At 39.6% G+C, this 25413-nt stretch overlaps 1 protein-coding gene across 1 annotated transcript; it reads left to right on the top strand.

Moving 5' to 3' along the window:
* Positions 1–18288: 18288 nt before the first annotated feature.
* Positions 18289–23044, top strand: rhcga (Rh family, C glycoprotein a). Its single transcript, XM_026319880.1, has 11 exons — positions 18289–18537; positions 19482–19674; positions 19947–20097; positions 20252–20399; positions 20565–20731; positions 20846–20983; positions 21501–21637; positions 21874–21998; positions 22164–22237; positions 22367–22440; positions 22528–23044. Exons 1-11 carry the CDS (start codon positions 18333–18335, stop codon positions 22559–22561), a joined length of 1446 nt encoding a protein of 481 aa, XP_026175665.1. The 5' UTR covers positions 18289–18332; the 3' UTR covers positions 22562–23044.
* The last annotated feature ends 2369 nt before the right edge of the window (positions 23045–25413 follow it).

The raw sequence follows: 25413 nt of genomic DNA on the forward strand, positions 1-25413 counted from the left end.
GTGGTCTGGTGTGTCACCTAATGTGTGTGTGACCCAGACCTTCCCGCTTCGTTCCCTGTATCCATGTTCTTGTTTCCCTGTGGTCTGGTGAGTCCCCCGAATGTGTGTGTGACCCAGACCCTCATGCTTTGTTCCCTATGTCCATGTTCATGTTTCCCTGTTAGTCTGGTGTGTTTGACTCCCCTGCCTTGTCCCTGAAGTTTTGTTCCCCGTAGGCCTGTGTGACCCCAGTGTGTATGTGTGTCCCAGTTCCCATGTTCTATCCCCTTAATTCATGTGTCTTATCCCTTAGTTCAGTTCCCTGTCTTTTAGTTTCCAGTTTTGACCCTTTCCCTGCCTAGCCCTGTATCTGTGCTCCTTGCTTAAAATAAAGTCCTTGTTTGCACCTTGAAGTACCAGAGTGGGCGCAATCATTGGTCCAAACTTTAATTATAACCCTGGTTTATGACAACATGGGCTTTATAAATGAACAGAAACCAGTTTGTCTGTCTGTGGGAGTGGAGTGAGGGCCAGTTCACCAAAGAATACAGGCTGCAATGGTAAGTGTTAAAGGGATCTCCAGTCAAAAAATGGATTGCAGCATAGTAAACATCTAGTTTGTGAAGGAGGGTTTTTGAAGCAGACCTATAGACTACATTGCCATAATCTAAAATGGGAAAAACTGTCATTTTGACCAGTAGTTGTTTATCAAAGTGGGTTAGTGAAGATTTATTATGGTAAAGGAAACCTTTTCTGGATTTAACTTTTGTCAGCAAAGCATTGATTCAAATGAGTGAGTTGTCTAGCCAGATACCAAGCTACTTGTAGGAATTAACATCAGTCACATAACCATTCATGGAGGAAATTTTTATAGCACACTGAATTTGTGGGGAAGAGCACTGAGAGAGCGTTATAAAATAACCTCCAGCAGGTATGCACGTTTCTAACCCAACTGTCAAACAGATTCCTTGAGAGTGGCATGATGGCCTGATGCTCTCTAGTATGACCTTTGCCCAAAGGTCAGTAAGCATTCACCAGAGAACACCAGAATTGGCACCACTACCAGTTCCCTTCACAGATGACAGCAGGTTCACACTGAGCATATGTGACAGGTGTGAAACTGTCTGGAGACGCCATGCCAAATGTCATGCATAACCAGTTTGGTGGTGGGTCAGTGAGGGTCTGTGGAGCCATATCCTTGGCCAACAGGCCACACAGACCACCATTGGTTGGTGAATCAGAGAGGTCACGAGTCAACCTTAGATCCTAACAACCCTCACCTGTGCTCACTTCTATTGTTCACCTAATGAGCCTGTTCAAGCCAGGTGTGAAGTGAAGCCAACTCAGCATTGCAGGTCTAACAACTCTCACCCCATTTGCATAGTTCACCTAATGAGTCCATTTGGGCTAGAGGTGGAATGAAACCAACCTGAAGGACAAAGTTGAGATTCCATACCAGCTTTTCCTTAGGCTGATTAAGCTACTTGGATGAGTAGTGAAACGTTTCATCCCAAAAGCTAGAAGTCCAGTTGCCATGACTCAATCTCTAGATAACTTCACATGGATGACTGAGCATCTTCACAGACATGAGTGATGAAACTGATGCAACTTGGATGAGCCTGTGAGGATAAATTTTTCACTTTGATATCAGTATGATTGTGTGACCCTCTATGGGTTGATAAATTTCCATTTACTGTTTTTGTCATTTTGTTCTGAACAAATACAACACACATTAGCAAAACATTAGCATTCAACTTGAATAATTTAAGATCCCCTAAATTCTTTGAGCAGTGTATATGTATCCATTTGAATACCGGAACAAAAAAGCACATTTACCCTCATTGCTATGAACTGGGAACCGTATTTTATTTTCTTTTTTTGTGTGTGTATACGTCTAATTATATCTTTGTGCATTTTGTGCATTTTGAGCATTTTTCTGTCAAAGTGAGAACATTTTTTGGGTCATCATGTTTTTTCAGACTTCCGTTTGAGAGTTAATATTTGGTTTTAGGGTTAGGGTTAGAATTAGATTTTGTTTTTGTTTTTTTGTCTGAGTGTTCTCACAAATACAGAAATACAAGTATATGTGTGTGTAAACCAGCTCCTATTGTCCCTCTAAGTTTACCAAGGTGGTGTATGTACTGTATATAAAAAGCTGTCTACACAGTGAAGAAAGGCCTCCTTTTGTTCCTTCATGTAGCCAGTCTAGCAACAATACCAAGTGATAGTTATACATAATAATAATAATATATAATGATAATAGCAGTTTGTTAAATCCCAGTGCAGCAACATGTCAGTAATATTTGCACTTCTCAGTGGCACATGATCACATGAACTGGCTGCTCTAAATGTTTTTAACAGTAAGTGTCACTAGTGAACACTGTTAACTGAGCCTTCCACTCAAATCTTTCAGAGTTATTGTCTGCAATCTTTAGTGCTTCAGGGACTGTGACTCTGTTGGCTTATAATGCCACTGAGACACTGCTGTCTGGCCCTGCAAATTCTTGTACCAGGGGATTATTGTAATTGTTCTTGAAATATATAGGTATATTCTCTGTCCTTCAAGCCTCGTTATGGATTAAAATCAGGCATTTTTACCTGCTGTAAGCCTACACCCATTAGTGATTAATCCTACAAGAGAACATGGAATTCTTATTGTGGTGGTTACTCAACTTAGGTCTACTGACAACTTTGGCAAAGCACTAGCAAAACAAGTTGTCTGACTGCCAAGTGTTAATTTAAAGTCAATGTATCAAAGCAGAAATTTCAGTGAAAATCCAAAATGTTCACATGACCTAGTTAAAGTGATGTACCAAACATGCATCCAGTAAAGTCTTAATGAGGACCTATCACTTTTTCTGTGAGCAGCATGGAGGTGTGGCAGCTGTCCATCAGCACCCATCTGACTGAAGGTATGACTGTCATGTGCAATTAATTTTTCTGCGCTTCTTAAAATGACATCTTGATCATTTTGGAATTAAAACCACCCTGCTGGTTAAGCAGGTTTTGTAAGCTGTCGCATGAGTGACTCATGAGGTTGATACATGCAGTTGTCTTTATTTCACTCCAAGGTAACAAATGAAATTTAGGCCAATGCCTACAGGGTAGATAGCTCTGTGCACCTGAAAAACTTTTCTGTTTATGTGGTTCCTGCTCTAATTGTTTTTTCTAATTAACTCTTTTCAAAATCCCTTTAAGACCTAAGGCTAAAAGTGACCATCTGAGCATGACTTTCTTTTGGTGTAAAATAGTGAAACATTGTGCTATCATGAAGCTTTCTATTTTTATTGCTTATTTAGCTTTATTATGTAGTGTAATAGATGAAACTGTGTTAAAACATATGGAAAAAAGGAAATAAAACATTCTAGTTTTTACTATAATAATATTTGCAGATCCAACACAGATTCAAGCAATTTAAAATTAGAAAGTTTCAGTTTCAAGTCTAGGGAAGTGTTTGCTCTCTTTAGTTTTATTGCTTTTCCCTCCTTATATACATTTGTTTGTAGTGTCATGTTCTTATCCAGCTGCACACACAGATGCACATCCCTTTTTTTCATTTTACTCTCATAGTGTTTTCCTATTTTGCTTTTTTCCAAATAATGTCATGTATTACACAAAAACTGGGCTCACAAATGCAGACACAAGGTGCCCCGATGTGCCCCGTTTTATTTGTAATAAGAAGTTAACAAAAAAAGTGACAGTGAATACAAGTCCCAACACAAAACTGCTAACTCTCTGTCTAAACAAACATAGGAAAAGCTCTCAACATAATGTAAAACAAAGGTATAATCTAGAAGTGCAGATTAAAAAGTGGCATGGCAGGTAAGAACAGAAACAATCCAACAAAGGAGACAACAAGAATGGTACAACAAACAACTTTGACAGCACTACAGCAACTAAGAGAATCTGGCAAGGGGCAAAGAAACAAGGTAACAGGCCAACTAATTACATGCAGGTGAACACAATTACGAAAATGAGAAATGTAGCAAAGGAACATGAACTAAGGTAACACAGGAAATAATGTCAAAATAAGAGTCCCCAATAGGCAGTCCATAAGAACTAACCAAAATATCACTCCCCCTGTCTCTTGAATTTCCCTTCTCACGGATTAATATCTTATCTCATCTCATATCATATCATCTCTGCTATGACGTTCATGTCATTAGCTGCCCAAAACAAATCGAATAAAATAAATAAATAAATCATGGATGCCCAAAATCAATCTATAACTAGTAGTAGTTTCAGGCACAAGTTAATTTTTTTTAATAGCTGTCTCATATGGCTCAGTATTATGGTAATGTAAGCAGCCTGCAAAACTGTGTCAACACCGATGCATTAGAAAAGTAATTAATTACAATATAATTCTGATTTTAGATTGTGACCATAACGCTTTATTTTACCTGCATGTGCAATTTTAGTTGCACCTCTAAAGGTGTGAAATATCTGATATCTATTTTGCAAATGTAATGTTGATAAGGGACATGAAAGACCTTTGTAGGAGGTCTTTATTTTGTAAAAGAAATGTTCATCAGTTGCAACATGCAACACTGAATCAAGGTTGAAGACTTATTTAGTCAATTCCCAAGTCTCTGTTTCCAATTTACTATATCTATTTGATAATCATTTTCTCTTTTTGGACTGTATCTAGTGAACAAACTAACAAGGGTTTACAGTGAGTTAATACAGTCTCCCTCTGAGCTGCCACACACTTAACTTTTCCATCCATCCATCCATTTTCCATACCCGCGTTTTCCTGAATCAGGGTCACGGGGATCTGCTGGAGCCTATCCCAGCTCTCTCTTGGGTGGAAGGCAGGGGTACACCCTGGACAGGTCACCAGTCCATCGCAGGGCCACATATGGACACACAAAGACAAACAACCACACACACTCACACCTACGGGAAATTTAGATTCACCAATCAACCTAACACGCATGTTTTTGATCTGTGGGAGGAAACCGGAGTACCCAGAGTAAACCCACGCAAGCACAGGAGAACATGCAAACTCCACACAGAAAGGGTTGGTTGCGAACCCACGACCTTCTTGCTGTGAGGCAACAGTGCTTACCACTCAGCCACCATGCTGCCACCATGCTAACTTTTCAATTGTTGAAATAAAGGAAATAAATACCATCCATCCATTATCTATACCCATATGCCTAACCAGGGTCATGGAGATCTGCTGTAACCTATCCCAGCTCTCTTTGGGTGAAAGGTTATGTTTAGACTGCTTCTCTATAGCTATACTAATTTAAATTCCGCTGCATTACTGATGTTTACATTCTGTTGTATTTATGCTGCACCTTATATTGTATACTTAACATGTTCACACCCCATGCCATTCTAACATTTTATCCATCTCACCTATTGTGCAATACTGTATTTAACACTCTCTCTTCATATTCAACTATTGTGCAATATTGTATTTAATACTCTATTCATATTTCAACTATTGCATTTTGTTTTTTTATGTATATGCAAATTCACTTGTCAATTACTGTGCAATAATTTATTATATTCATACTATTCATCTACTTACTGCCACCTCCTCCAGTTCCCAGTACAGTTGCGGTACACGTGCCTCATGCACAACTGGAGTTTCGTGTGCCGGATCCCCCGCCCTACAACAGAGAGCCAGATAAGTGTTGAGGTTTTTTATTAATGTGCACAAACGTTTTTAAATCATGACTTGTGGCATACTCCTCAGACGAGCATAAGTTAATGTTTTTATTTGGACTACTAAGAGATAAGGCTTTAGCTTGGGCGCAAGCCATTTTTTCTTCAAGACCATTAGAGGACTTTTAAGTTCAAGGAGTTTATTATTTTTGGTGTTTTTTTTTTTTTTTTTTTAAAGTGTTTGATTTCCCCGATCACACTGGGGCGGCAGTAAACCGGCTTCTGGCTCTCCGCCAGGGGTCCAAGAGTGTTTTGGACTATGCCATGGAGTTTCAGATATTCGCGGCTGAAGCAGCATGGGGGGACAGGGAGTTAAGGGGACTTTTTATTAATGGACTCAGCCCTAATTTAAAGGACCAGCTGGTATGCAGAGAGGAGGAACCCTCTCTGCATGCACTTGTCCCCCTTTCAATCAGACTAGATAACTGCCTTTGAGAGCAGAGGAGGGAGAGAGCTGAGGAGGCTGCTTCCCATGGGTCTGGGTCGCCAGTACAAAGATCCCAGGGTACAAAGATCCCTTTCAACCTCGACTCTTCCTATTCCCTGTGACCCAGAGGTACCCATGCAGCTGGGACAAACCAGATTGGCACCGGAGGAACGGCGTCGACGGGAATGTCAGGGCTGTTGCCTGTACTGCGGAAAGCGGAACCATGCCATCTTGACCTGTCCTGTCTGCCCCGTCCGTCCCAAACAGCTAAAAGACACGGCTCGCCAGTAAACCTGGGGATACTGGTGAGCCAGATGTTGAACAGGACACGTTCCACCCTCCTACAACTCCCAGCTGTCATCCAAAGAACTTCCCCTCTCGGTTCTTAATGACTCTGGAGCCGACGACAATTTCCTAGATATAGAGATAGCCTGCCGTCTACCGATAAGGAGAAAGCGGTATCGCTCCCTCCCCACCGACCATATGACTGTGCCATTGATTTCCTGCCTGGAGCATGCTTACCATTATGCAGATTATACAATCTGTCACGCCCGTAAAGGGAGTCAATGGAGAGTTATATTAAGGAGTCGCTAGCCTCAGGTATTATCTTACCCTCCTCTTCTCCGGTGGGTTCCGGTTTCCTTTTTTCCTGAGGCCATGTATAGATTACCGGGGCATAAACATCATTTCCATAAAGAATCACTATCTATTGCCCTTATTATCCTCCGCCTTTGAAACCCTACAGGAGGCTAGGGTTTTCACCAAATTAGACCTGCGAAACGCCTACCACTTAGTTCAGATCCGATAAGGAGACAAGTGGAAAACGGCATTCAAAACCCCCTTGGGCCACTTCAAGTATTTGGTCATGCGCTTTGGTTTGTCTAACACCCCTGCCGTCTTTCAGGCCCTAATAAACAACATCTTAAGAGACTTCCTCCACCAATTCATCTTCATCTACCTGGACGATATTCTAATCTATTCTCACAACCTGGACGAACACACCACTCATATATGCCAAGTTCTCCAGAGGTTGCTAGAGAATAGGTTGTTTGTTAAGGTAGAAAAATGCGACTTCCATTGCCAACAAATATCCTTTCTAGGAACAGAGTGGAAGGGGGAGTGACAGTGACACAGCACTTTAAGCAGCACAGTACAGGAAAAGCTGAGAAAACTTCACCTCACAAAACAGAGGATTACAGAAAAACTATAAGACCTATCGAAATAATTCACTAACAGAGCCAGGAGGCTTCAACGAAGAAACTGATCCATTTATTGTGAAGATATACCAAAAAATGAAGGATATCTGGCAAGTTAGAAACAGCCTTCATTTGTGTTTTCCACCAGAACTCCTAGACCTCTTTTATAATGGGAGTGAATGAGAGATTGAGCAGTCACTCTGTGGTTTTGGCCACCTGGTGTAAAAACCGTAGGTCCTATCAAAATGAGAATAGCATTACATGAAAGAAGGCAAAAATCTTTACTACTTTCATATATAAATTGTTTATAAAGCTGAAATTTGACACGAGAAGAAAACAGACAAAGACATTTTTCAGAAGCTACAGTGTGTGATGTCACTGATGTCATCATCCATTCTAGCTCTGAACATTCCGCTCCGAAAGACACCAATGTAAAATTCAGAAAAGGGCTAAAAACATAAAACATAAACTGCGATTAATGAAAAACCGTATCAGACATCAAAAAGCTGAATACAAGAATAATAGCTTAATGCCTGTAGACCCGTTTAAAAGTTGAATAGTGTTTCTAGCTGAAAGTATGCTGACACAGTTAAAGCTAAAATAGGACAAAGTTGAAGGGGATTTGAACATTTTCTCCATTCATTTCAATTGACAAAAAATTTGAAGCTGAATATCTTAAAAAATATGAAAGATATCAAAAGCAGAAATGTCCTTAAAAAGCTGAACATTTTGACATTTGAATGGTTTTTCTAGCTGAAACTATGCGGAAGAGTTAGTGACCGAAAAACGTATGGAAGAATAATAATAAAGATTTGGATAACAATAGTGTGCATGCTGAACCAGCTTTACTTTCACTTGCCGTTAGTTCAATGAAGTTAAACATCACATGATCAAATGATCAATTTGTGGATGTGCAGCATGTGGGACTGATTCACCTCTTCCTATTCTCTTGCCTGCCTTGTGTTATAATAGGATTGATAAAACTGCAAAAAGTGCATAGGTTGTGAAACCTTTTGTGAACCATGATTGTTATACTGGATCAAACATGAAACATTCCCCCCTTTTTGACACATGGATGAAGTTTGTGTTAAAAGCAAAAGAAAGAAAAAAGTATTTAGGCAAACAGGATTTTCCATCAGGTTATTTCTAATAGCATCTGTGTGGATGTAATGATATTTCTTACCATTGACCAGTTTAGGCTATTTTTAAATCTCAGCTCAGCACCCCTGAAAGATAAAGTGATTATCACCATGGTTTTGTGAAGTCGTGTAGTCCTAAAACCTTAGATTATGCAGACTTGCTTTTTAGAGATGGAAGAAAAAATGTTACGTTCAAATGGACCAATAAAATAAATGAGATTACGTGCAGGAGTCTGACGTGTCACTGATTGGTGAGCATCTGAACAACTGCAGTGTTCAAAATTCAAATTGTCATTCTGCACTCGTAACTTTGACCTAACTTGATGATAGCCCATCAACAGTAGCCTACATAGACAGTGTATTGAAATATTGTAAAAACAAACTGAGAACCCTTCGAAATGTCTTTTCTCCCCTACAAATATACTTATGTTTATTTGTTTATTTTTTACAAGAAAACAGACAGCTTCAGGTAAGGCAGCCTATAATAACATAACCCCAGTGCATTGAGCAGCAATGATGAGTTCTCTGTTGGGTAACCTTTGCTTTTAGGATGACAGCACAAAGAGAGGAGGATGGAGCGAGAGAAAAGGAGAGATGAAGATGAAAATGCAGATAGATGGTCAGGAACATGTAATTACTAATACCATAAGCACCCTATTTGCCCCCCCCCCCATTTAATTCATATATAGGCCTACTTTGTTTGCTTTATTTATTTAAATCAGGGGTCTCAAACTCCAGTCCTTGAGGGCCACTGTTCTGTTTCTTTTCCAACTATCCCTGCCCTTGCACTTTCTGATTGGTTGAACACACATAATCCAGGTAATCAGCAGTGGGTAAGGCAGGGTGTTACAACCCTTTTTGTCTAGGGGATATTTTTAGGGAAGAACACAGTGACCAGGTGGTAAAAGGTCGGCCGATTTTTATTTACAAACTAAAGCAAGGCCAAGGAACTTAAGTACAACAACGAAAAACAGATTCTGGTATGGGCACAGCCAGGTACTTCAAAGAAAACGTTTAACAAAAACACTCAGGCTCAAAGGCATTCTAAAATGAACTAATATTTCCAGATCTATTTTAGAAAATCAATGCAAATACTAATAACTAAACAACTCTAGTTTTAACAAGAACAAAAGTAATCGAACCGACAAGCGGTATACAAAACACTATATTGACAACCAGGTTTTTGAGGCAAAAAGTCACAACACCGAGGTGAACTGACCATGGGCAAGGCACAGCTCACCCCGAGTGACGGAAATCCTGGGCCTTAAATGCATGGATTGTTGAGGTGTAGTCAGCTGATTGGAGGGAGACTGGTGAAGGGGAACCAATCAGGCGAGGAGGCGCGGTCCATGGAGGTGTTCTGCAGCTGCTTTCCGGCATCTTCCTCTATTGTTGGTCACCCGTCCACAGCTCCACCCAGCGGACGGAGGTTAGAAGGTGTGGGTGAGGATATCCCAGGCATCCTTTCACTGGTGTTCTCAGTCAAATATAATGTTACAATAACACACACGGGGGGGGGGGGCGAAAAACCAAACGGCCCATGGCCGTAACACAGGGATAGTTGGAAAACAAGCAGGACAATGGACCTCAAGGACTGGGGGTTTGGATTTAAAGAGTTGATTTAAAGAGTATTTTCTAGTTGTTTACAATATGTTTATATGTGATTATCAATGCAAAGGAGGAGGATGGAGAATGGAGGACAAAAAGTGAGAGCAAGACCTGGAAGAACCAGGTGTAACACCACCCAGAGACTAAAACATACAAAACACAGCAGATTTATATTGGCAGATAAAAAAGCAACATGTCATAATCTTTCCACATGATTTTGCAACAATATTTATGTCATACAACCATTTGTCTGGTTAGCTGTCTGTGCGAAATGTCTAGTCAAGTCAACCCTAAAACAGCTGTAGACTTTACAGATACCTTTAAGTCAACAAAAGCCTGTGTTGCTTCTGATATGCTTCCTTGTCATGTGGTTGTAATCCCTCTGCATAGGCAGCATGCAAAGGTGTTTCTAAAAATGCATAAGTGCTTGCTCATAAGGGATTTGCTGACTTTCTATGTAAAGTGCCTTGAGATGATTGTGTTGTGATTTGGCACTATACAAATACACTGAATTGAAATTGATTTGAATTTGGAATAAATGCTCTACAGTCGGAGTAAATACCCCAAAAGAAAAGGAAAGTATTGCATAATGGCAGGTTTTAGAATATTCTGAATTGTTTCAGTGTGCCTTGGTGAGAGGGATTTTCACTCTGCTGTGATTACATAACCTGAAAAGATAACGTGCTGTTGAACATTTACAATTTAGACAGACTGCTTTTGTGTCCTTATGCAGCAAGATATGTTAATAGTGTTACTGCGTCTTTTTCATGTTTTCCTTTTGTTGGATCGCAGATCATTAAACCAACATACTGTAAAGGTGCTGTTCTCTGTGTGAGCTGAAGTGGTTCTAAGATTATAGATTGTAAGAAACTCACAGTAGCCTGGAGTATATCAAAGAAGAATGAGACATGAACATGTGACTCTTGCTACTGTAAATGATGCAAACCAAAACTGACTAGGTAGATAGATTAGAACACTAGAAAATGTGCTTGAAAGATAAACATCTGTTAAGTTATTTATCCTCCGGAGGAACTTGGAACAAAATAATCAAATAATGTATAGATTATGAACATTTGGAGATTGTGGCTGTACTGGAACATATTACTGCTTGTAGATTCTAAATGAAACATTGTTCAGTAGATTTTTTTTTTTTATAAGAATTTTATTAATTGAAAAAAAAAATTTGATGTGCGCACTGGAGAATCATCACATAACTGCTGTTTTACCAAATAATTCAAACACTGCAGTGATTTCCTTCCCGTTTTAATGGATATTGTTGTTGACAAGGACTGTAATTAAATTTTGAGGTGATTACCATTGGTTTTGCTTTTTATTATTATTGTTGTTGTCCAATATCGCATTTATCTTAAGCAGCAAATGTGGTACCAGTTCTTTTTGGAACGCACAGTTACAGAAAAAACTTTCTTATAATCATCCAGTTGAAGGCAATGGAACACAGACATGTCTTTTGTAGGTTGTCAGTCAATAGAATCTTTGCATGCATTTGAAAAAGGGCTTGAATCCACCCATCTGTCAGTGTCATTTTTGAGAATGACATCTTAGGAGCTGATGTAAAAGCAGTAAATATCTGATTCTTTGTTAGTTGAACTAATTGTATTTTTGATTTAAATAGATCTGATAACCTGACATTCTTTTTTCACCTTTGTGTCATTGTTTTTCATAAAGTGCCCATAAAAATGTGTGATGTGCAGGGTAGCAAATCATGCAGTAAGTGCTGTGTGTGTACTGTCTAGCCTCCTCCAAGAGTAGCTCACTTATGTCAGTTTCCACTAATAAGCATACAGCAGCTGATCAGGGTCACAAAACGTGAGACTCACTGTCAGATTAATCAGTTTTAACCATTTTAATGCCTTTAGAAGATGGAATTTAGTCCAATACCATAGTACATTAAATTTTGTCCCCATAAATTTATTTATTTATTTACCGATTACACAACATTACATTTAAATGGAGTAGTAAAGTGTTTTTTGATGCCCCGACATAGTTAACATGATTGCCCCTAACTTTTGGAGAGATTAGAAATTCCCTACTCTTGGCACAAGATGGTTGGCTCATCAGTGAGCTTCTCACCAGAGTCTGTCAGGTGAGGCAGATGAGTCATGGCTTTGATATTCAATTCAGTTGAATTTCAATTAAGTTTTATTTGTATAGCGCCAAATCACAATTCAATCATCTCAAGGCACTTTACAAAAAAGAAAAAAAACCCAGCAATTCCCTTATGAGCAAGCATGTGGCGACAGCGGAGAGGAAAAACTCCCTTTAATGGAAGAAACCTCCAGCAGAACCGAGCTCAGTTTGGGCGGCCATCTGCCTCGACCGGTTGGGGTGAGTGGATAGAGGAGAGAGAAAAGAACAGCAACAATAAACAACAAATAGACACTGCAGGTTGGTGAAGCCAGTAACTGCACATCAGCGATATACAGCTCCAGGACCAGGGACACCTGCAGAAGGTATAGAGAGAGGGAGAACAGAGAGAGAGGGAGAGAGCACAAAGTTAGTGACATTCAATGGTGGAATATACATGGGAGAGGGGAGTAGAGGAGGAGAGGGGAAGGGAGGGTAGGGTTAGGGTAGGGGAGTGCACCGATGGAAAGTCCTCAGGCAGTCTAGGCCTATAGCAGCATAACTAAGGGATGGTTCAGGGTTACCTGAAGCCAGCCCTAACTATAAGCGTTGTCAAAAAGTAAGGTTTTAAGTCTAGCCTTAAAAGTACAGAGAGTGTCTGCCTCCTGAACCCAGACTGGGAGCTGGTTCCACAGGAGAGGAGCTTGATAGCTAAAGGCTCTGCCTCTCATTCTACTTTTGGAAATCAGCCTCTGACTGCAGAGAGAAAGCAGCTGTGCTCTCTGAGGACCTGCTGCCTCCACCATGGAGAGGTGGTGAGTGGTGTGGCCACTGGTACAGATGGAAACTAGGGAAAACTTTCTGACCCCAGAAATGTTTGTTGTGCTGTTCATCTGGTTGATGTCCAGTTTCTCTTATGTCAGGGATGATGGAGGTCATGATATAGTGGAGTCAGCCTGGTAGAGGTGACGCTGGAGGGGCTGCTGCTACTGCTGCTGTTCTGGTGCACTGTTCCTTTTGAAAGTACAAGGTCCCTCTCTGTAAGATGTGATCATCACCGCAAATCCAGGTTGCTTACACTACAACTGTCATTTAATAAGCAGTGTCAAAACAGCAGTGAACTTGTGGGACTTCTCACTGTAAGTCTTTAAGGAAAATCCTGTCCTTTACCTTTACCTTTTGTCTTTACCTTTGTGTTCCCTGAAAACTCTGTGCAAACAGCTCTGCACCAGTGCGGTGATAAACATCTGTGAGCAGTGAGACTGTTTCTTTCTCTTGTTTAAAGGACCTATAGTCCTTTAAAAACACACCTTGCTACTGCTGCAGCGGTACACGTGCTTTTAAGATTTTAGCTTACTCTGCCCTGACTTGTCTTGGGGACTTTCACTTCTATTTTTTTAGGACCTTTTTTTATTTCCATTTTCTTCTTCTTTATTTTTCTTGTATTTTTTAAGTATATTTTTCACATTACTCCTGCTCCCATGTGATTGCTATGCTAGTTTCCCCCAAGAAATGCTATAGAATAGAAATTGGTAAAGAATATAAATGTGTGTGTCAGATTCTCACTGTTGAGGTTTTCAGTGGAGTTGGTCGGGGATGTTGAACAGTCAGTCCCCTCTATCTCTAAAGTTACAAGGTAACAAGAGAATCCAAATAGCCAAGGAAAATCACTTCTGACACCAAATTGCTGTGGAAATTTTGAATTTCAAATGTCTTTTAGGTATTTTATTGTCTTTGCAAAGAGGTCACTGTCATGACCTGTCATGTGCTAAAGCAAACTGCCAGAGAGTGACAGAAACAAAGGTCAAAATGAGATTTTTACAGTCTAATCCTATGGATGGAGCCAGTCTTTGTCCATGGCAAGGAACTGATTGAGTCTGGGCATTCTAGATAGAAATGTAAAACAATAGAGGTGCCATAACAACAATTTGTGCTAAGGATATCTCCATAAAGTTCATAAAACAGATTTATCACTGCAGCAGTCACATGGGTTTACCTGTTTTGTGTGTCACCTGTGTGGCTGTCAGGAGCACATGATCTTGGCTGACACCTCCAGACCATGTTACGTTTGACAACTTGGAGTTGTGTGGTAACTGTGCGATCATGTGAAAGACAAAGATGCCGTTTGACAATGTAAAACTTTGGTTTATTCTGCAGATCTTATCGCTGCAGATGAGGGTTATCTGAGTGTCAGATCACCTTCAGGAGTGTGCAGTAGTTTTCTGTTAAGAAACAGACTGTCTGACGCGTGTATATCTGTGGTATCTGACAATGTGCACTGTTATGTACAGTAAATATTCTTGTTATTCACACTCCCTTTTCTAGTTCCCTCAGACAGATCAAATGAAAATGCAAACATGGTTGACATTTTATTGTTTTCATACAAGATGTTTTAAAAAAGCAATTAGTTTATTAGGTCTGTCATTTTCACACAATGGGCCATTCATAAAGCTGTCCTAGATTGCAACTTAACATAATTGTACCTGTAATTATAACTGAGGAGAGATGCAAAGTGACCTCAGGGAAAACAGGTTTTCAGTCATATGAGAAAAAAAGCAAATATTTGATGTGCTTTAAGGAATAAGAGTTTCCTAAACACTATCCAAAGTGGTCTGTAGCTGATGTGCAAAAATGTTTGGGACGAAGGGACAAAGTGTGCACCATCCATCCATTCATTTATTATCTATACCCGCTTATTCCTAACCAGGGTCACGGGATCTGCTGGAACCTAACGTGTGCATGTAATACACAAAAATAAATGCTAAACAATATGGTTGGACCTCTCTCTGATTTATAAACTTAGATGTGATGCAGCAGTTACAAAAGTTTTAAAGACAATGTCTAAGCATAGACACAAAAAATCAACAAGCTTTGTTGTGTGAATAGCTGCAGTGCACTGATGTGCATCCTACTTACATGAAGATTGACAGACGCTCATGATATCGCCAGTGGTATCATTCCAAAGCTCTGTGTGGCAGAGGTGGAGCATGCCACACCATGTGATGAGAACATTGCTGAAATGTTTTTACAAGATAAGATCTGATACCTCCATACTATCGCTCTGTCACATGTTTAACCACACTGAAACACTATCCTTTCTGCATGCATTATGATTAACAGTGATTAACAGCTCACTGACTATTTGTTATTTCATTAGCTACTCATGCCAAGTGTCATTAAAAGTTCTTTTTATATTTTAAAATATTGTTTTGGAGAAACGTGTTTTCTGCAATACCAACTTCTTCTAGTTCCTCATTTGAAAATTCCTCTAAAAAGAGAATATTTTGCCTTAGGGCACTTCAGCAGGCCAATTCTTCTTTGAGCGTCATAGCAGACAAAACATGTCTCAAGATAAATCTAAGGTGCTTTAACACACAAATTTTCACCTGCAAAGTTATGGTTTCCTTTAGACTTGTCTTACGTTTTACACATTTGTTCTTCTACTCTAAAAACCATTCAGTCTTTGATTGAAATTATGGGAAATGTGTAAGAGTGAGACGTGGATTGTAGCTTCATTATAAGGGCTCACAAATCAAAAAATTGAAAACCACGGGTTGGATGGGTATCCTGTATCTGCAACACTGACATATTGAACTCTACCAGTTCAACACCTGATACAATTTGATTATTCTTTATAAAAAAACAAAACATCTTTATCTTTTGTGGAAGACCATTGTACAATCCACATGAATATTCCTTGACTGTGTACCACAGTGCACTTCACTTTATCACACTAATTTGAGAAAGTGAGGTAGGTGTCATGAATTGACAGGACAGCATTGCATTGTATATTATTTAGCTATAAGGCTCACAAATGCTGGCTCATTACCGGTACATACAGTACCTCTTTTCACTAGTCCCATACAGTACTTCCTAGGGCAGGCTGTAGAGTATTTTAACTGTTGTATTCCTAATCACAACTGTTGAAAGCTGTACCACAACCACATGTTCAGAACTGGGTTCAGGTACTATAGAGCCTGTCATTAAAATATTTAATTTAAAAGATTACACTCTAAAGTATTTGCAATTTTACATGTGATTTCATGTTTTAATCTGATATATACACCATACGTGTGTGTATAGTTTCTAGTCTACTCATGATTGAAGTGTATTTCCTGTACAAACAACTCTTAAAAAGCTTGAAATCTCACTGGTCTACCAGAATATAAATATAGGATATAAAACAGTTTTAAAAGTAACTTACTCAATCTGGTGGTTCATTGCTTTGATTTTAATTGCTTACTTCAGGTGAGATATGTTATTTAGCTATGTCATGTGTCATTACTGTGCAGCTAAGAGACTTAGGGCAAGTCAGCACAAGTTAATACAGTCCAAACATCATTAAAAAAAACACAACGCTACAACTAAACACAAAGGCATGAAAAACATTTCCCACAAAGGTACCTGTGAGAGTCATGCCTTGGATATTAAAATGAAAATGTATTATTCTCATGAAATCACACTTTTTGTCTAATGTACCTTAGAACAATTGGTTTTATATTGGTGTGTACGTCTTTGTTGGCCCATTGTTTGTCTTGCAAACCTGCAGTGACACATCCCAACATTACAATGAGCCATCATCCATCTATTATGTTACTCACAGTTTGAGTATTGAGCACATCCAGCATTAGCAAGTAGGATGATCTTGTTAGTGATATGTAATGTGTTACATAATGAATAAAAAACGGTGAATGTGTTGAAGAAGGAAAATTGATATCATCTGGAATGTTCTTTTGGTCACAATGACACAACCCAACATATGAGCCTAAAACTGGATTTTCCTCTGTTAGATAATCACTGAGATGAAGAAAAAAAAAACAAAAAAAAGCAGAAGGTGCACATGATTTCCAAGAGATGGACCAATCAGAAGTGGACATGTTTGCAATGAGCAAAAAACATTTCCTGACAACTTCATACAGATTTTCTTGGGTCGTCCTGATATATATTTTACATATCTGACTGATATTACACCCCTTGCCCTCGGGGAGTGGTGTCTCTGTGACCGAGCTGGAATGACAAGTGTGCTCTCGCAGAAACAAAAACCCTTCCCAGCACAGGTTCAAAGTAACAGGTGCAGCAAGCGATTATCTCAACTGAGCGTCACAGGTGCTGGTTTTTGCAGCTGAATGTTTGTTACACCATTGTTACACTAGACCATACATGGTTGCTTGGCGCATGCGATCGTGTTTTTAAATAATGGCTAGGAGTTGCCACATCACAAAACCATAAAGCCATAAATCCAAATGTACCCTATACCTGCTGTGGTTACTTTATTTCTTGGAGGGATGTTAGCAGGCAAGGAGTGGTTTCCGGCAGTACCAACCATTCAGGCACCGTGTCCCAACCCCCTGAGTGAGTGTAGATTTGCGACATACCTCTCCAACCGGAGTCGTTGGATCGGATTTAGCCCCTAATACATAATTTATTATTATATAATTTGGGGGGGGGGGGACAGACGCATAAGAAGATATGCACACGCAGACGCATAAGAAGATATGCACACAAAAGGCTGTAAGGAAAGACACGAAACGATTCCCATTTAATACATCACAAGCATCATAGTTATGGGGGGATAATTAATGTTGGAAAAAAGAAGTCAAAACAGAGAAAAATGTGATAGTGCACATACGATAACAAAAATATGAATTTGGTAAGATGTGACAGAGAGAACAACTAAGCAGGTTTGACAGGGGAATAAAAACATGCCACAAAATTAAAGTAGCGTGCATTGCAGTAAAGAGAGGCGAAAGACCGGAGGCTGGAAAATAATTATTCTACCACTGTTGAGAAATAGGGGCAACAAAAAAAAAAAAAAAAAAAACCCAAAAAAACAAGCCAGATGCACTTAGAGGAAAACTGGAAATTCGACTAAGACCAGCAGTCGCTAGAGTGAGAACTGAACTGGAAAAAAAGAACACAACTGGTGAGCAGCGTAAAAACCGAATTTCACATAACACAAAAAATCTTTTTTGTGGAGTACAGTAGAACCTACCAATCCACGCCCACCTTTCTCAAAAAAAAAAAAAAAAAACAAACAACAAAACAGACTAGCCTTCGGTGATTCAGGTGATCTTCATTTAACCCCTAATATTTGCAGTAGAAACGCCCATGACCTCTCCAGAATCTCATAAATACCCGCTGACACACTGTTGGCAGTCACAGCAGAGCGAAGGCCTGACCCTCGACTCAGAGCATCAGAGCATCATCAGCACAGTCATCACCATGGGGAACTGTTGCGACCGGCCAAAGGACACCTATATACGCGTTAGTCTGCCGGCTGTCTGCTTCGTCTGGCAGATTGCTATGGTTGTGCTGTTTGGAGTTTTCATTCGGTATAATGAGGAGTCGGATGCACATTGGCCCGAGTACAAAAAGAAGCAGAACATCACCAGCGACGCTGAAAATGACTTCTACTACAGATATCCCAGTAAGTACCAGAGCAGCCTGTTAGAAATCCACATCGCAGAATGGGCTCTGTAGGTACAAGTGGGTCTTTTATTTCACAACACGCTGTCGGGTGTTGGTTACCGACACACATTGTGAGATGACAAATGTGCGATTGTGAATTTATAAACTTTTGTGTGTGTGTGTGTGTGTGTGTGTGTGTGTATGTGTGAATCAACAAATTAAATATATTTCTCACAGCTGCAAAAATTCAGAAAGACTTTTTTCATTTTCCTGTTTTACCACTTATCATATCCCAAAAATTGAAATGTCAGGAGTTATTAAAACACAAGCAGAGTTTTTTTTTTGTTTTATGTTTTATTTTATATTTTTTTAGGCTTATTCGAGGGAGCCCTCTCTAAGATCAAATGTCATTATTTTCTTTAAGACACTGTTCATTTGGTATATTAGAGTCACCATGGTCGGACTCGTAATGCAGGATCGTTGGGGTTGATCGCAGGGTTTGAGCGCCAGTTGCACCATTGCCGGTAACAGACTCGGATGAAAAAGGAGTGTTGTGCGTCGGGCTTGTAACCCGTCTGCGTAAAAACAAAACTATCACTTTAACAGAGTATTTTTAGTTTAATTTTTGAATTGTTTTATATTATTTTATATTTTTCTGGTTGTGCATGTGACAATCCAGCAGCACATTATATAGCCCCCTGTGCATTATAACCTCATCTAGCCTAGATTTATCTTCTACAATAATAAAATAATCCTGTAATAAGCATTACATCTTAATATTCTAGCATAAATGACAATTCTGTGATAAGAAACTTTCTGTCAACATTTTAAAGACTTTAAATTAAATAATTCAAAACAGGGATTTTTGTTGAAGCCTGATTTGTTTTTAACTGTTTATTCATGACGCAGATATGACAGACTGCATGCCATCTGAGTTAACGAATACTTTTCTCGTCTGTGCAGGCTTCCAGGATGTCCACGTCATGATTTTTGTCGGATTTGGCTTCCTCATGACCTTCCTGAAACGCTACAGCTTCGGCGGCGTGGGCTTCAACTTCCTGATTGCCGCATTTGGTTTGCAGTGGGCTCTCCTCATGCAGGGCTGGTTCCACTCCCTGGACTACAACACCGGAAAAATCTACATCGGAATCGAGAAGTTAGTCTCTTCAAATGTTTGCATAACAAATTCTGCAGTGATGTAGGTAGGGATGCACATGTGTTTAGTGGATCATCTTAGTTGGTTTTCAAATCATGTTACCAAAACCTATTGACATGCATCTCTGAGTTTTGGAGGTTCCGAGGTTTTGGAGCAGTGGACCATTTTGCCTGGTGCAGCCTTGCTTTACTCCTCACAGGGATGTGTGCACTGTTTGTTGCTGTTAAAGTTTCCACTAATTTGAACATTGTTCTTGTCCTTATCCCCCATAGTCTAATCAACGCAGACTTCTGCTGTGCTGGTTGTCTGATTGCCTACGGTGCCCTCCTGGGAAAAGTAAGCCCTGTCCAGTTGCTGGTTGTCACCTTATTTGGGATCACGCTGTTTGCTGTGGAGGAGTATATCATTCTCAACCTGCTCCATGTGAGTCTCTCCCAGCTTAATCATTCCTTAAAGAATTTGAACAATTAATTGTCCAAGGAGTGAGGTTTTTTTCTCAAACATTGCACTTCACAGTTTGAGTTTTGTGCCATTACGTTCATGTGTCTACATCGGTGAACTGTTAATGTTTCCACAGTGCAGAGATGCTGGTGGTTCCATGGTCATCCACGCCTTTGGGGGGTACTATGGTTTAGCCATCTCCTGGGTCCTCTACCGACAAAACCTAAACCAAAGCAAACACCTCCAAGGATCCGTCTACCACTCTGATGTGTTTGCCATGATTGGTGAGTGACTGGGAAGTTGTATTTTACTTCAGCACTTTTTTAAGATCACATGTCAGTATTTTCTTTAGGACGATGTTCAACTGGCATGTTAGTCTCCATCACCAGACTAGCTTGTTTGATTGGAAAAATCTAATTATGGCTTAATAACTCTGTGTCACTTCACAGGCACGCTCTTCCTGTGGATGTTCTGGCCAAGTTTCAACTCTGCCATAGCGAATCACGGTGACGGACAGCACAGAGCAGCCATAAACACTTATGTCGCCCTCGCTTCTTCTGTTCTCACCGCTGTGGCTGTCTCCAGCTTGTCTCATCGGACAGGAAAACTGGACATGGTAATACAATATCACTGAAAAGCACAGAAACAAAGCATACATTAGCTCATGACAGTTAATAACTCTGTAACATCTGTGTATTTCTCATGACTAAAATGCTTTATCACCTGACAGGTGCACATCCAGAACGCCACCCTGGCAGGCGGTGTTGCTATGGGAGCATCAGCAGAATTCATGATCACTCCTTATGGCGCACTCATTGTGGGTTTTTGCTGTGGCATCATCTCCACCTTTGGGTTTGTGGTTGTCACGGTGAGCCATCTCCTAAATCTGGAAGTCTGTGCTATGGTGCTGTCACTGTAAAAACAAAAACAAAAACAAATACAAGAAGAATAAGAAGGCGAGTCAAAGTGAAACCAGTTGTTGGTAATCTGCCAGGAAAATAACCGGGTTATTGGTGCATTGTTTTAAGCTGGCTTGTTGATTGGACTAGTTTTAACACATAATGTAGTGTGGAAACAGTCCAGTGAAATGAAGCCAGATCTTCATACAAACCTCAAGATGTTAGTAAATGGGTGTAGCTGACTCCAAACTTTGACACCCGTTGTCATTAGGAATTATGCCTGTTTTTTTAAATGGTTGTGTTTGTAATAAGACACTTCAAATTTAAAAAGAGCTAAATGGTTAGATAGATAGAAATCAACGTTGTGATTCTTGGAATTCAGACTTAACAACAACTGAAGAATTTTATATTCTTTAATTAGAGGCAAAAATGACACACTAGTGTGTTCAACAATTGATGTATGTCTTTTTCCCCTCTCATTCTCAGCCCTTCTTGGAGAGAAAATTAAAGCTCCAAGATACATGTGGTATTCACAACCTTCACGCCGTTCCAGGGATGCTTGGTGGCTTCATATCTGCCATTGTTGCAGCAGCGGCCACTGAGTCTGTCTATAGCAAAGAAGGGTAAGTAACTAACACAAATACAATAAGTGAGCACTTTCATGGTGGGTGGCATAGTGAATGAAAGCAGTAAACTGCTGACCACAAACCAGGTATCAGGCTTTGTCTACTTATGCATAAGCACTGTGACTGCTTACATTCACAAGTACATGTGCAGCTTCTACTTAATTTCTATGGAAGTTTACATTCTGAGGCCTTGTATGAAAACATGGATTAAAGTTAGTTTTTTTTCTGCCTAGGTTGGTCAGCACATTGGGCCTTGAAGGCAAATTTGCAAACAGATCTCCAGGTACACAGGGAGGCTACCAGGCTGCTGGCACATGTGTGGCAATTGCATTTGGACTGGTTGGAGGAGCAATTGTTGGTGAGTTTGAAAAATGTGTTGTATTGCTGTCAGACTCAGGAAAACAATTTGTGTCCTTATATATTGGTGACAGGAACAGGGAATGGTTGGATCATAGCAAAAAACATGAAGTCATTTGAAACTGAGGTGAGGAATCTTGCTTAATTGTTCATGTTCTATTTAAAGGTTTCATCCTGAAAATACCAATCTGGGGAGATCCTGCTGATGACAACTGCTTTGATGATGAGGTTTACTGGGAGGTGAGGGAGCCTTTCTACCACTAGATGGTGTTCTAGTTCTTTAACTGAAAAGGGAAATACTGCAACGTGAAGTGACTGTTTGCCAGTTTGAGTTTCTGGCTGTAATTGTATCCTGCTTGCTGGTTTCAGGTGCCTGAGGATGAGGAAACCATCCATCCTGTCTTGGAGTACAACAACCACATGACACACAAGCAGCAAGACATGTGAGCTCCCTCATAGCTACACACCCTCATTTACTCCTCCCTCATATCCCTTTCTCATTAACCATGAACTTCTTTTTTGTTTGACAGAACGGAGTCTAACTTCACTCTGGAGCAAAGTTAAAGCAGCACAGTGAGAGATGGACCCCACCACATCACTTGAAACTTGTTACAGCTGTGAAACCACCCTCATTTATGAAGGAGATGCCCTCAAAAATGGGTAATTCTACAAGAAAGGAGCTATATCTTTCACCAGCACAACTTATGTTTGTTGAGTATCTTTGTCTATCACAAAAAGCTTAAAGTAAAGACATTGCTACACAAAATAGTAACCAATAAGCTCAATAGAAAACTAATTCAGATCAAACAAATCTTTCTCTTTAGACTGTATTTCTGTTCTCAGTCATTTTGGGGAGGGAACAGCTATAACTTGCAGATGGTTGAGTGGAAAATGGCAGGTATTGAATCCAAACAGTATGATGAGATGTCAACACCTTATGTTTTCTGTTTTATGTTCTATGAGATTATAAAGCTCAGATGAATTGAAAAGTATTTTTACACATATGAAAATGTTACTATTTACATTACTTGTAAATCCAACTTTTTGAAGAACTAAACAAAACTGAATTTTTCATGTAATTCTTTAATATTGTCATTTATGTTTTTTTTTTTTTCAATTAGGAGTAGGAATAAAGGAATCAAAGGCAAGAATCATGCCATTAGGCACTTATTGAATTGTATATGGTTTCTTGGTTATTTCTTTCAAATTTGTAACTGTAAACTTTGCATTTGTTTGTATAATGTACTGATTCTTAAGATGGAAGTGTTGAGTAACTACACAATGATACCATTTCCAGCAGTTTTGTAGCTGTAGTGTTAAATGTTTTCTCTAATACACTTATATGTCATTGTATGAGACAATCTGCTTGTTGTATGATTGGAGTATTATACACTGAGATGCCCAGGTTTATATTTGAAATATAAGAAATTAAACAAAGTTTTATTATTGATTTTAGGAAGAAAAGGTTACTTTTATTGCTCATATCATACCTAATGCTTAACTAAATAAATACTAAGTTACCTCAAATAAGCAGCTTAAGTGACAACCACCTCTTTTAAATCAATCCCTGGGCTATTTATGATATTTCCTGAGTCAATGATAGGATAAACACTCCTCGTTCTTTTGTGAGTTTCTCTGCCCAAAAACATGTATGTCAGGTTGATTGGTGATTCTAAATTGCCCATATTCAGCGCAGTTTCACACCAAATGAAACCTTAATTCATGTGACTCTGACCCTTACTATGACTGAGGCATCAGGACAAGCTTTGACTCCCTCCAGTTAGCAAAAATGTTCAAAATAAAGGTTAAAATATCTTCATATCTACAACAGCAGTGCCCAGCTCCAGTATGACTTGAATCAAAGTGTGAGTCTGGAAAGTAAAGGTGAGCTAAACGAGGAACCACTGGATATCCAGTGGATGTCCATGTTGTTCAGGGTGTGCTTATTGCCTTCAGGGCTCCAGTCTCCCTGCTCCCTTTATTGTGATGGTAATAAGGCCTGAACAGGCCAGTCAATAGGGTCATTTCCTGGCCAATCACTGTGACATTAGTGAACTCTAAATAGACTGAGTGGACATGTGCTTTGTGCTGCTCTTGTCAGGTTGGCTGGGTGACAGGCGCTTTATTGAGTAAAGAGGTCTCTAAAAGACCTGATGGGGTTAAACAAGTTGTCAGTGAGGTTATCTGTTTAAACAGTGCTGGGGTCAAATATCTCAGCGTCTATGGTGTCATAATTATATACTTGTACCTTACGTTTCTATGGGAATTTCTTTATTTCCTATAGATTTGTTTTATTGATGGATTTGATAACAGAAAGTATTTACCTACTCCAGAACCTCAGGTGCAAAAAGGCTTTTACTCTCTGTACATAAGATCACCATTCAAAATATATACTGTGTTGTATATGTGGCATTCATGTAGACTATTTATAATGACACACAATAATGAGCTAGCTTGCATGTTTTAATTTGTGGACAGTTTACAATGTTGAGATTTAAAAATTAGAAGTTCAAACACAGAATGTCATGTGTTATGATATTTATTGCAACTAAACTAAAAATCACTTAAACATTGGCAGACAGAAATGATAGCAAATCCCACCGCAACCCTCAATAATCTGAGGTGTTGTTCATTATGTATCACTTTTTCAAATGTGATTAGATTTTCTTTAGGACACTAAAGTCTCTGTTTGAATATATTTAATTTGAACATATTGTAAAATAGTCAAAGAGAAGAGTTTTCTGTGCATCCATCGCAAAACTAAATCATGTACTTTTCAGCAAAGCAAAGGGGGTAAAAAGACAGGGGGACATTGTCCTTTAATAAGAGTCAAAGTATGTTCACCAAAATACTAGATTTGATTTTGCACTTCAAATTGATCAGTGTGCTCCAGTCTCCACAAATTTCCCCAAGAAGTTGCAGACAAAAAACATGTTGGGTTTACTCAAACCCAGTCTTTTTTGAAATTGTTTTTTTAAAAAAGAGCATTTTGAGATGTTGTTAGAGGACTGGATCTAGGAGTTTAGTGATAGAACCACTGCAATAGAAGTTTTTCTCTTGTAGAAAGGCCTTGCTAGGACCTGATGCCAGAAGAGAGTGGCTGCAGCTCCTCTTGTGAATCATATGATCCTGGGGAGAGTGTTTGTGAAACCACTTGGTCTGCTATTGTCCTCCTGGGACTGGCCTCCTCTAAAAAGCTAGAGAAAGCCTGTAATCAGATTAAAGGTTGCTGAGAAGGGGAGGAGGGATTTTTGAGGAATAGCAACGAGGTCATGGAAGTTCTCTAATCAGTACCTGCCATTGAAGTGTAGAAGAGGGGCTAAATAACACAGCAGGAGGGGAGGAGAGAGCCAAGCTGGAGGGACAAATTGGCCCGTTGTTGAAGGAGGATAATGGGACAATGAGGGAGGGGACTA

The sequence above is a fragment of the Mastacembelus armatus genome, chromosome 3 (genome assembly GCF_900324485.2).
Source record: "Mastacembelus armatus chromosome 3, fMasArm1.2, whole genome shotgun sequence".
Taxonomy (NCBI): Eukaryota; Metazoa; Chordata; class Actinopteri; order Synbranchiformes; family Mastacembelidae; genus Mastacembelus; species Mastacembelus armatus.

What these genes read in the sequence shown, in the direction of transcription:
- rhcga (XM_026319880.1), top strand. Translation starts at nt 18,333, where the DNA reads ATGGGGAACTGTTGCGACCGGCCAAAGGACACCTATATACGCGTTAGT. An exon ending in CTTCTACTACAGATATCCCA is followed by an intron (nt 18,538 to 19,481) that starts GTAAGTACCAGA and finishes TCGTCTGTGCAG; the next exon opens with GCTTCCAGGATGTCCACGTC. An exon ending in ACACACAAGCAGCAAGACAT is followed by an intron (nt 22,441 to 22,527) that starts GTGAGCTCCCTC and finishes TTTGTTTGACAG; the next exon opens with AACGGAGTCTAACTTCACTC.